At 39.1% G+C, this 13,085-nt stretch overlaps 1 protein-coding gene across 1 annotated transcript in view; it reads right to left on the bottom strand.

Moving 5' to 3' along the window:
• Window positions 1–13,085, bottom strand: part of SPTAN1 (spectrin, alpha, non-erythrocytic 1) — a 93,127-nt gene that overhangs the window by 41,936 nt on the left and 38,106 nt on the right. The window contains exons 13-24 of the mRNA XM_006834837.1: window positions 12,332–12,409; window positions 11,849–12,004; window positions 10,956–11,160; window positions 9,667–9,848; window positions 9,074–9,317; window positions 8,751–8,873; window positions 7,922–8,139; window positions 6,885–6,977; window positions 6,455–6,589; window positions 3,208–3,356; window positions 2,097–2,156; window positions 751–949 (exon numbers count right to left, since the gene is read on the bottom strand). Of these exons, the coding sequence (XP_006834900.1) occupies window positions 751–949; window positions 2,097–2,156; window positions 3,208–3,356; window positions 6,455–6,589; window positions 6,885–6,977; window positions 7,922–8,139; window positions 8,751–8,873; window positions 9,074–9,317; window positions 9,667–9,848; window positions 10,956–11,160; window positions 11,849–12,004; window positions 12,332–12,409 (1,842 nt within the window). The remainder of the gene's footprint in view (window positions 1–750; window positions 950–2,096; window positions 2,157–3,207; window positions 3,357–6,454; window positions 6,590–6,884; window positions 6,978–7,921; window positions 8,140–8,750; window positions 8,874–9,073; window positions 9,318–9,666; window positions 9,849–10,955; window positions 11,161–11,848; window positions 12,005–12,331; window positions 12,410–13,085) is intronic.

Here is a 13,085-nt window from a genome sequence, read left to right as displayed (position 1 = left end):
TTTGAGATCAAAGGGCAGCATTTACCTAAGGACGTATAATTCAGAAGGGTGGGGGAAAAAGGAGAACCGGAAACAAGAAACCAAGGGAGAGAGTGGATATGTGATGTTACATTACGTGGACTGCAATCTAGATGAAATGAAGTGTGATTTGTTGAATGTAAAACTGATGATCTGCTCTATACACCTTTACTCAATGCACAATATGGTGGTGGTGGTGATGTTGTTATTCTGGTGGTGGTTATTCTGACTCATAGCGACCCTGCACAGGATTTCTGAGGCTGTAAATCTTTACGGGTGCAGAAAGCCTCATCTTTCTCTTGCGGAACGGCTGGTAGTTTTAAACTGCTGACCTTGAGGTTGGCAGTCTGTCTTGTAATCAGTATGCTACCAGAGCTCCTTCAGTTCGTAATAAAAAGTTAAAAAAAGTGATGAAATTTTAAATACCTAGCCACTATGGGGAAAAAATTGCCACATTTTAGTTGGTTCTAAGAATATTTTTACATTTCTTTATATTTTAAATTTAGAAAGGCTCTTAAGCAACATGCAACAAAAATTTCATCTCTTCATTTGAAACTACAAACTGGTTCATGAAACAACAGGCTCAAGGCAAGTTTTGATTACGGTAATTTAAAATGTAGTAGTAACATAACCTATGTTATAGATTTTCATTCTAGTTATCTGTGATTAAACGTCAAGAGTAAAAATCAGTCTTTAATCAATTTTTTAGACCAACTACAAGAGTTCCCATACCTTCTGGAAGTCATCAAACTTCTTCTGTAGCACTTCGACCTGCTCCAAGTCTGCACCGACCTCTTCATTTGTCAGAGCAGCTTCCTTCTCATTGATCCACTGCTGTAGTTCATTCGCTTCACGGAACAACATAAACTTCTTGCAACTTTTCTCCAACATGCCTTTACGCTTTTCACCCAGTTCCAGCAAAGAATGATATCTGAAGTAATTCAAGAGGGTGACAAGAAGGAACAAGGAAGGCAGTTAGCTGTCTACAGATGTTACCATAAAGGCAAACCACCAGGTGTCTCCAACCTGTGGATCCAAGGCTATGAGTTTGTAATAATGTTGCCCAGGTGACAAAATACCAGAGCACAGATGAAGATGAAACTCCTAAGTATACACACTACAGCCCTAGGGACAAGTGTATGTTGTATTGTTCACAACTAGGTGGATGAAAACAGCAAGGCACACTCATCCCAGATCAATTCTGCACTTCTAACAACACAACCACAAATGACTAGGAACAAGCATGTAGCAAAATAACACAGGGTTCATGCAACTACAGCTGAGAAATGACATGAATTTGCTGAGCAAAAAAAAATCTCCTCTCTTACAATTTTCCAAACAGGTCCCAAACAAGGGCAGTGAGAGAGGGTATAATGATCTTTAAAATAGTTTGATTAGGATAGGATACTTATATCTTTACATCAGTAGGGAATTTCAGAAATTATATTTAGAAAATTTTGGCAATTTCATACAGAAAATTAGGTGGAGTACAGATTATCTGTATCATATGTTATCTGGAAGATTTAAGAAGAATCAGACTATTACTATAATCCTTGAAAACAAAAATACGCAAGGCTGAATTCCTTACTACCTTTGAAGATGTGAAAATGACAAAGTCAGCAGAACTAACAGTTAAAAAAAAAAAAAAGTTTGGCATGAATATCAAATCTAAGTTTCCGAAATTGAAATAAGAAAGCAGTAAGTAACTAAGAATCAGAACTCTTTACAAGAGTTATTTATAATTTCCTTCCTACTCAGGAATACTTTAGAATCAGCCTCTGGGTTTGCTACTGATAGTGGTGCTGGTCCACCACAAAGAACCAACAAGAGGGGAACCAACAACACTGATCACACAGCTGCTCATAGACAAAACCAATGAGAGAAATAAGTAGCCATCAATTGACACAGCTTCACCGAAACCTCTATCCTTGTGAGCAAAGCTGCTGCACAGAAGCACAGCTGCCCCCACCACCTCATCTCTCTGGATGAACAACTGGCTTCAAGGGAAGCAGCAGAGAGGGAATGGACAGGTATAGCAATGGACACAGGATGCTCAGCAAGGCTTTCAGCCTACTCACAGTTCTTCCACCTGTTTCATACGCAGAGATACACTGCCGGCCTCCTTAGTTATGCGTGTCCTGCACAGAGGGGGCACAGCAAAAGCATGCACAAATTAGTGGGATTAATCCAGGGGAGTGAAAAGTGGCAGCTCCAACTGATGCCATGATGGTGGATGCTTTAAGTGGGGAAAATAAGGAGTCATTCAAAAGCTATTAGAAGTAAGCTAGGCCATGAATGAAGTCACAGTAAAGAAATAGCAGGAAAATTAAACTGGAGGGTTAGTTTGCTTTCATTTTCCTGAAGTCTGCCATTCTTAGGCAGTAGATTTTCCTGTACTGCTAATTTCACAGAGCAAGTCCAGAGAATAAAAAATTATTACCCTTTAGGGAGAAATTTTACTAAGCGCTAACCATCTTTAGCCCACATTTTTTGTTCTCACGTTTATGATTCAAGCCCCTGGAAAGACTATAAACCCGTACACCTTTCCTTTTTGTCTCAACAGAAAGAGTTGGTAAAGTGTGCAAATAATTCCAATCTTTCCAGGGATCATCAGGATCAAAAAATCCAATTATTCTATACTTTAGTGCAAATACATTTTCTGGATTGCTCCTAATTATCCCAAACTGCTGTTTTCAGGGTATAAGATACGCCACAAAAGAGGGGTACACATCAATACAGTTTTAACAGTATGGAAAGGAGACAACTTATTCGATAAAAAAAAAAAAATTCCATTCTCAGAACACAGAGCCATGGTAGAGAGAGCAGCTCTGTAGCTGCCTTCTGAAAGGGCAAAACTCTAAAACATTTAAATATCCAATTTCAGAAAGCAGCTCGAACAAAAATCATGATGGTTATGATTACAAAAATGCTGTTTAAAAAGAAACCCATAAATACCAGGTATGGGGGGTGGGTGGGAACAAAGTAAAATAAAACATCAGTTATGATTTTAGCTTCAATAAAGGCATTTTGTGGGTTAAAAATTATTTGGGGAAAGTAGAAAGACGATGTCCTTGAGTACATATTGGCGCCAGAAGTATATCTGTTTCAGAAGCTTCAGAAAACTGTGCCTAAACTAAATGTGATGCCAATTAAGCCTGGACCTCTGTGATCTGACCATATTGCCCTTACTGATTGTCAATCTGCTCCTGCCGCAGTGCTATGCTGCCTTGCTCCTCCAGGAGATTCTCCCGGGACGCTGACTGGGCGGGGTCCAATTTCTTCACATATGCAGCTGGCACAAAACCCTGCCTATCATTCACTTCCACTTTCCACCAGTCCTAAAAGAGAGAGAAGAAAAAAAAAAGATGGGGGAATGAGAATAAAATTCACTGTGGAAAACACACACTGCAAAACACACACCACTTCAACATTTCTGTTTGTTATCATTCAGTGACAATGATGACATTCATTAGGTTGTACAACCATTCTCAAAAAATTCCTTCTTGAGAAGGGAAGACTCTAACTTGTGTGCCTACCTATTCACACTAAATAGAGCTGTAATCATTTTAAGAGAATCCTATGACTGTCAGAGTCTTTGCATAAGGACGGAGACGGTCATACATGAAGTAGCAATGACACCCAAACATGAAGGATAGCTCTCTTTGTTTAGACACTCTAGAACTGTGCTGTCCAATACTGTAGCCACTAAGCATGTGTGACTAATAAAATTTAAAATAAATACAATTTACAAATTCAATTCTTCAGTCAGTCACACAAGCTCCACCAGATGTAGCTAATAGCTACTGCACAGGTAACACAGATATATAAAGTTTCACAACAGACTTGACGGCATTTAATCACCACCACCACCACCATAGAAAGGTCTATTGGACAACACTGCTCTCAAATAAACCAGAGTCAGATCAGTGGGATTGGCTCAGGGCTGTTTGAAATTAAGAGCCAGCAGAAACATATGAATCTCAACTGGAAATCTATTTGCAGAAGAATGACACAAGACCTGTATCTCACACCATAAACAAAAATAAACTCAACATGGATTAAAAACCTAGAACTATAAAGATCATCAATAAAAAAATAAAGACAAACTTAGGGGCTCTAACATAAGGCATAAATACACTACCAAACATTACTAAAAACACAAACAGCAGAAAACAAAATAGATGACTAGGTCCTCCTAAAAATTAGAAATACTTACGTATATCAAAGGATCCACCAAAAGAGTAAAAAGGGAAATTTTTTTAGAGAAGGGATTAATCTCTAAAATTTATAGAAAACTACAATACCATACAAGAAACAAACAACCCAATTAAAAAATGGGCACAAAGATATAAACATATACTTTACCAAGGAAGACATTAATCTCTAAAATTTATAGAAAACTACAATACCCATACAAGAAACAAACAACCTAATTAAAAAATGGACACAAAGAAATAAACATATACTTTACCAAGGAAGAAATGTTCGAGATCATTAGCCATTAAAGAATTGCAGATCAAAACAATGAGATATCATCTCACACTAGCATTAATAGAAAGTTAAAAAAATCAAAAACAAAAAATGCTAGAGAGGGAGTAGACTGGCACCCCCCTACACTACGTGAGAAGGGAAGATGGTTCATCCACTCTGGAAAATGTTGTGGTGCGTCCTCAGAAAGTTGGAAATAGAAATACTGCTTGACCCAGCAATCCCTCCACTTGGTATATAACCACAAGAAATAAGAGCCAGAACACAAGTAGACATATGCACGCCCATGTTCACTGCAACACTATTCACAATAGCAAAAAGATGGAGCCAGCTTAAATGCCCATCAATGGAAGAGTGGATAAATAAACTTTCGTACATACATACAATGGAATACTATGCAATGAGGGGAAAAAATGATAAATCTGTGAAACACCTCTTACCATGGATGTAATTAGAGGACATTATGCTGAGTGAAGTCAATCACAAAAGGACAAATATTACATAAGACCACTAATAACTCAAAAAAATATTTTTATACTCAAAGAAACTTTCTTTGATGGTTACCAGGGGTGGGAGTGAAGGGAGAGTATTTCACTGACTAGAGGGTAGACAGAGTTATGGTGTGGCGCTGTGAGTTAATGCACTGGACTGCAAAGTTGGTTTGAATCACAAGGTCAGCAGTTCAAGCTCACCAGACACTCCTTGGAAACCCTATACAAGGTTGCTATAGGTCGGAACCGACTTGACAGCACTCAACAACGGAGAGTAGACACATATTAACTAGGGTGATGAGATCAATATGCAAGAAGGGGAGGGCCATATACAAGAAGAGGGAGGTTGACAGAAGAATTAAGACAGGTAAAAATAAAGCAGGTATGATAAAGACCTATAGGGGATAGAAGTGAATAGAGACATATACACAACCCTGGAACAGTTTTCTGTGTATAGCTACATGGACAGAGACACAGGTTGAATGGGTATGGAAGGAAGAGTGGAATATATATGGTGGTGGTGGTTATGTGCCATGGAGTCAGTTCTGACTCATAGCGACCTTGTACAGGGTTTCTGAGGCTGTAAATCTTTACGGGAGACAGACAGCCTCATCTTTCTCCCGCAGAACAGCTGGTAGTTTCAAACTGTTGACCCTAAGGTTCACAACCCGATTCGTAACCACTATGCTACCAGAGGTCCTTACATATATATATCTATATATAGATCTCAAATAATGAGAGTTTGAAAGAAGATATTTGTACATGGGTAAGCATAGGGAAGAAGTGGGACAATTGTTACATGGAGGGGATTGCAATCATTGAAGTGAAACAAAATGTATGATTTGCTGAACATAAAACTGATGATCTTATCTGTAAACCTTCACCCACTTCACAATAAAAAGTTAAAAAAAAAAAAAGATGAATTGCATGTTTCATCAAAATCATTTCCCTAGCTTTAACCAAGTTGGAAGGTAGTATCCTTCGGAATTAGTCAAATAATCATGTGTCTCACTTCATGTCACTGTCAAGGAACAGGGACTGAGTGAACTTGAAGTAGACAAAGCCTATGGGGTGATGTCACAGCTGGCTTCAATCACCTACGGGGCTGAGATGTAGATGTGGTAAGAATCTACATTCTTATGTTAAGAACAAAAAGATAGAAGTTACAGAGAAGCAGATTTTGGCTCTCTATAAGGGATTCTATCTGAAGATGTTCAATCACAATAAAAGCTACCCTTGAGAGCATGAATCTATACTACTTGCACATATTCATTGTCTTTTTGACCATATGCAGTACAAGATAAAGCTGTACTACATGAGAGATTAGTCTAGGAAACTCTATTGTCTCTTCAAATTCTAAACCAGCCTGATTTGGGGCAATATAACCACCCAAAGGCACTCAACTAAGCAATTTGGTGGTGCTGATGGAAAACATACACACATTTCCTATGCCTTGCCTTATTGGTGCTATTGAGTAAGGTGAGAATATCTCCTTTTTTCATGGTGACCTCTCGAGGACTCTTTTCCTGATAGTCATACAGAGCCAAGACCAACTCCTTCCCAGTCTCATCATCCATAGGAGCCACTTGTTGCTAAAAATCCAAAGAAAGGACAAACATAGTTAAAGGATGTCCACGGTGCATCATCTAAGGACACAATAAATCCCAAATTCAAATATACTAAATATACATCTATGAGAGTATTTCATAGAACCTACCAATATAATCACATTCAATTAGGTGCTTGATATTATTAAGAAATCATGTTTTAAACTATCTATAAATCTTTGTCACAAAAATTTCATATGGGACTAGAATACCTGTTGCTAATATCACAAGTCACCTCCCCTCAGATAGTATATAAATACCGAAACAAAGTCAAATTTACCCGGCATGATTGAGCTTGCTCTCGCAAAGCATGAATGCTACTGCCATAGGCACTGAGATCCGACATCAAAGCTTCATGCTTCTTTAGCAGAGCCTGAAACCAAAATCACACATGAAGTACTTGCACAAGAATTTTGAGTCTGTTGCTATTAGCTGTCTCACCAACATGCCCACTGTCCTTTGAAATCTTATTTAATGACACAATGGTTTGATCTGTACTTTCCCCTTTTTTCTAAATAAACATTTGGGGGAAACATTCACTGTGATTTACAAATATCATTTTTCACTCTACTTTTATATACTTAATTATGTAGTACTCCAATATATAAAGAACACTACACTACCAAACATACAAGTTAATTCACCATACCTTCTTTAAGATATAGAACACATTACCAACAAATGTTGTTGTTAGGTGCCATTGAGTCAGTACCGACCCATAGCGACCTTATCCACAGCAGAACAAAACACTGCCCGATCCTGGGCCAACCTCACTACTGTTGCCACGCTTGAGTCCATCGATGCTGCCTCTTGCCCAATCCATCTTGTTGGTAAGGGTCTTCCTTTTTCTCTGACCCTCTACCTTACCAAACACGATATCCTTCTCCAACAAACAGGAACTGCCTGCCTAATCAGACTGTACTCCCTTCTATCTCCACATCTGGAACTCACCACTACCATTTTCAAAGCTTTTCTCTTCTCCCATCTTTTGAGAAAAATCATATATAATTCATGCCAATAATCAACTAATTCTAAGAGTTTAAGCTAAAAAAAAAATGTATGACCAGCAAAAATGTGAGCTCATGTACATGGTAGGGAGAAAAAAATGGCAAATGATAATAAAGTTTGAAGCTGGGTGACAGTTGGTCTTTGCTCTACTTCAGTAGATTGATTTTTCATGAATAAAACTGATTCTAAAGCACTTTAAAACGCAAGCAATTGTGATGGCACACATCATCAGTTATCCTAAATTGTTCCCAATTGAATCCCTGGTCAGCTTCCCAGTCAAGTGCAGTGCTTCCCAAGCTCAGAAGCTACCTCGGCAGAGTCCTCATCCTTTCCATAGTCTGTGCTGCCCACAATGGGCTCCTTCTCCCGCATCCAGGATTCCGCTTCATTGGCATCAGCAAAGTACTGCTGGGCCTGCAGCGAGTCCTCAAGGTCCTGCCGACGCTGGGAGGCTTTAGACTTTAGTGACTCCCACTTTTGGTTTAATTCATTAAGTTTGGCCTTTACATCCTCTGCAGCAAAATGGCCTGGAAGGTGGATTGGGGGTGGGTGGGTGGAGAACAGGGAACAATGAAAAGTACGCTTGATACGTTACAGAAGAGTAAAAAGAGATCTTTCTGTGTGTTTACAAAACTTTCATTACTACTTTGGTGAACCAGTCCATTTCATGATTCTAGGTTTTAAAAACTGTTTCAATCCTTAACAGACTGTCTTTCTCTCTCTCTGCGTGTGTGTGTGTGTGTGTGTGTGTGTGTGTGTGTGTGTCTCCTCCCATGACTTTGGTCCTGATTTTAAGAAACTGGCATTAATAATATCATCATAAAGAAATACCAAAAATAACAGCACCATCATAGCTCTCCGTTACTGAGACTTACAGGAGCCAAGCACAGTACCAGGCTCTTCAATTTTTTGATCTCATTTAATCCTCACAACTAAATTGGGAGTAGACAGTATATCTCTTCCTTACAGATACAACAGCAAGACTCACAGAGGTTAAGGTCTAGCCAAGGTCATATAGTTAGGAAAGAATGGGGATGGTCATCAAGCCTAGTCTTACTAAAATCAATTTAACTAAAGAGGAGATATGAAGAACAAAAGCAAGTCCCTACAGTTTGTCATAATTTCCACAGGTACTCACCTTCCTCAACCATGGCATTCCCCTTCTGTGTAACTGCTTTGATGCGAGGCTCATGTCCAGCAATTTCTGCTTGGAGGGCTTGGTGTTTCTTTAGTAGATTTTGGACTCCAATCAAATCCTTACCTGAAAGCAGAGACCATGTGCTAATCATCCAGGTCAGGAAGAAACAAAGTAGCCCTTCCCTATCACTCTTCAGTAACCACCATGATGCTGTTCAATAGTTTAAACTTTTTATCATCTGATCATTTTGAAATGCATCACTTTACGCTATGCGGCTATAGCCCTTTCTCAACTTGATTCCTATCTGATGGAGACAAACTAACCTCTGTTGGTGGATGCAGCAATAGGTTCTTTCTCTCGAATCCATGTCTCCTCATCCTCAACATCACGGAAGAGCTGCTGCAGACGCAGAGAATCAGCCAGCTTCTGCTTTCGGGCAACCATGGGTTCCTTGAGAGCCTCATAGCGAGCAACAAGGGCTTCCTGCTTCTTCTTGATGTTTTCAGCATCAAAATGGCCAGCATCTTGGAACTGGCGGGCCTGAATAGTGATGCCATCAATTCGATCCTGCAAATAGAAGATAAGAGAGTCTTTAAAGCTTGGACCGACATGGGGCAATTATGGGCATTTCCAGAATTTTTTTTTTTCTTCTTGACTATGGTCTAGGTGTTTCTAGGACAGAGGTCCTCTTCCCAGCCCTGCAAGTATTCTTTTTGTCATCTCTTTACCCTTTTGGACTCAGGGAAGCTCTCAGGGAAGACAGTTTTATTTGAACAGAAGCTTATTTAGAATATAAGGCCATCTAGAAAATTCAATACATCCTTTCTAAAGTTAGTTTCATTTTATATTGCTTGCCATTCTTCCTTATTATTTCTATGTTCACTTGCCTAACAAAAACCCCAAATTCGCACTCTACCTGGTGAGCAGCCACATCTGCCTCTAGTAGGGCATGCTTCTTCTGGAGGTTCTGGACATTGGTAAGATCTTTGCCATAATCGTCTGAGGCCAAGTGTCCTTCTACTTCATACAGCCACAACTCAATATCCTCAACATTGCGATTAAACTGCTGCTGCTGGTTGGCTTCACGAAGCTTTATTCCTGTTCAAAGAGGCAAGCTGAATTTTCTATTTCTTAACATTACCCTTTTAGCAACACAGTTCCATAAACAATGCTACTTTAGTAAAGTACTATGGGTTAGAATTTTAGTTAGCTTCATTTCTATCAAATAGTTAAAAGAAATATAAATCCCATCCACTTTTTTATCTTCTAGAGCAGGGTTGAAGGAGCTCTGGTAGCGTAGTGGTTACAACTAGGGCTGCTTCAGGTCAGCAGTTTGAAACTACCAGCTATTCCATGGAAGAACGGTGAAGCTTTCTGCTCTCATAAAGATTTACAGACTCAGAAACCCTGTACAGGGTCACTATGAGTCGGAACAAACTTCACAGCACATAACCACCACCACCACCAGAGCAGAACTGGGGAACGTCTGGCCCATGGGTCATATGAGGCCCGTAAAATCATTTGGTCTGGTCCTGTCAAGGCAACAGCAGTTCCAGCCATCATTTAGGAGTAAGTTAATTAAGTGCTTGACCAAACAGCAGGCTACGTTTTAAGCTGAAAATTTTGTATGGCCTGTGAATGATGTTATAAATTTGGGCAGAAAATAGGTTCCCCACCCTTGTTCTAGAGACTGAACTAGAAGTTACCTGAAAAACATGCTCACCTCCATAAGATAAGAGCACTTGGAAAGTATTAAACACCCTTAGCTCAAAGCTCAACTTTAATTTTCAATGATAGGGCCAATTCATTTTTTCTACGTAGGCTTCCCCCACCAATCAGCACAGTCAACCACATCTATCATATCAGCAACTAAGCCAAGGAACTCTTACATAGAAAAATAGTCCTAATACCCAAGCATTCATCCACCACATTTTAACTGGGTAGTACATGTCCTTAAAACACTTACCTAAAAAATATAAAATCAATCCCACTGCCATGGAGTTGACTCCTGCTCATACTGACCCTGTATAAGGTTTCTGAGGCTGTAAATCTTTACAGGAGTAGAAAGCCTCACTTTTCTCTCATGGAGCGGTTGTTGAGTTTAGTACCACCAAGGCTCTCTTTGTTTTTAAAAACATTTTTTAACTAGGAAAGGATACTTTCCAAACATTCCTATCAGCATCTACTGAAAATATCATCTCTTACCTTTTAGTTCAGTAGCTTCTAGTAGTTTCTTCCACAAACTGATGACCTCATTCATACGAGCTGCTACTTCATCCTTGGCATAGTGATTGACATCAATCAACTTTTGCCCTGCTTTCTCCAGGGCATCAATGCGGCTCTGGTTTGCTGAGAGCTCAGCTTCAAAAGCCTGGTGCTTCTGTACTTTTCCTTGTAGGTTAGAAGGGTCCTGCCAACAAAAGAAGGGGGCTCTATCATGTACTTGTATGTTATTAACCCTCCTACCTACACCTTCACAGGGAGGAGGTGTAAAACAGCTTACATTAAATGATATAGTTTTGGAGTCCTCCAATTCTTTCTTTAGCTATGACTTATTATTTGAGAAGTTTAGATAAATACTCTGAGCTTACCTGTATGTATTAGCCAAGTACCATATGGCAATGTAAAAAGTATGATACCCTGAGTAAGGCTGTGTGCCTGTAGGCAGGAAGCTGGCTATTTTTTGTTTTGGATGTGTACATCAAATATTTTTGCTCTGTTCATTTGTGAAATGTAAGATGTAAAAGAGAAGCCACAGAGAGGAAGAAGAATAAATTTTGTTGCAAGAAGGGGACTGTAATCAAGACGAAATGTATCATTTGTTGAATGTAAAGCTGATGAATCTTGCCTGTTAACCTTCACTAAGTTCATGGAGTTAAAAAAAAAAAAGAAAGAAAGGAATGAAGGAAGAATAAAGTGAGGGAGAGATAGAGCTATATTTCAGAAGATTCTTACAAGGAGGAGAGAAAGAGGGTTCTTAGCACAAAATTTCCCCGAAGACCCAAAGAATTTCAGACAATCAAGAAAAAATTCATTGTAGTGATTAAAGCTGTATCTCTTATAAAAAAAAAAAAAAAAAAGGAAAGAAAGTATGAGACCTTATAAGCTTCATCTGTGGCAGTTTTCATTTTTTCATTGACCCAACTCTTAAGCTCATCAGAATCACGGAAAAACTGCTGCAAATGGAAGGAATCAGCCAGCTGGGTCCGACGAAACATAGCTCTCTCATGAAGGGCATTGCGGCGGCTCAAAAGCTGAAAGGAAAGGGGCTATGTAAATCTCTAGTTCTTACTCTCAGCAAGATTCTAGAAAAAGTACTTACGTTTAAATTGTTATCCCCCACTTCCCACCCCCAAAAAAACAAAAACAAGAGAGAATGGAATCAAATACTGTTCAATGATGATGCATGGAGGAGATTGTAATCATTGCAATGAAATGATGGTATAAAGCCGATGTTCTTCCTTGTAAACGATCACTCAGTTTACCATATAAATAAATAAATAAATAAAACAATAAACACAGGTTTAAACAAAAAAAGGTACTTCATGGACAGAAAGAATAAAAAGAACTAAGAAACTTACGGCATCGCGGCGAGTAGCCACATCTTCCATTGCATAGTGGTTGTTCTGAATTAGTTTGGTTGCAAATTCATCTAATGCCTACGAAGGAGAAAAAATTCTTCTCTAGTAAGCATACAATTAGCAACATTGACAGTGCAGTGATTAAGTGCTAAGCTGCTAACCAAAGTGTCAGTGGTTCAAATTCACATCTGTATGAAAAAGATGTAGATGTAGCAGTCTGCTTTTGTAACAAATCACAGCCTTGGAAACACTATGGGACAACTGTACTCTGTTCTGTAGGGTCACTGTAAGTCAGAATGGACTCTACAGTAATGGGTTTGGCTTTTTCTGGGAAGCATACTACTCTGTAATTTGGTTATTAGAGAAAAGTTGTTATTGCTGTTAAGTGCTATCAAGATCCAACTCAGTGATCCAAGTACAGGGTTTCCGAGGCTGTAAATCTTTACAGGAGCAGAAAGTCTCATTTTCCTCCTGTAGAGCAACTGGTAGGCTTGAACCTTGTGGTCTGCAGTCCAATGTTTATTATACAGAATCACCATGCTCCACATAGGAAAGAAACTGATGAATAAGTCATAAAACACTTTAAACTTTAATATAAGTAAAAGATTTCACTGTAAGGGTTGCTATGATATTCCCTTCACTTTTGTTTTTGCTTGATATTATTAGTGTTGTTGTTGTTGTCAGGTGCCATCGAGTCGGAACCGACTCATAGCGACCCCATGCACAGCAGAACGAAACAATGCTCGATCCTGGG

The sequence above is a fragment of the Chrysochloris asiatica genome, unplaced genomic scaffold (genome assembly GCF_000296735.1).
Source record: "Chrysochloris asiatica unplaced genomic scaffold, ChrAsi1.0 scaffold00014, whole genome shotgun sequence".
NCBI lineage: Eukaryota > Metazoa > Chordata > Mammalia > Afrosoricida > Chrysochloridae > Chrysochloris > Chrysochloris asiatica.
This window is presented reverse-complemented; position numbering and strand designations above follow the sequence as displayed.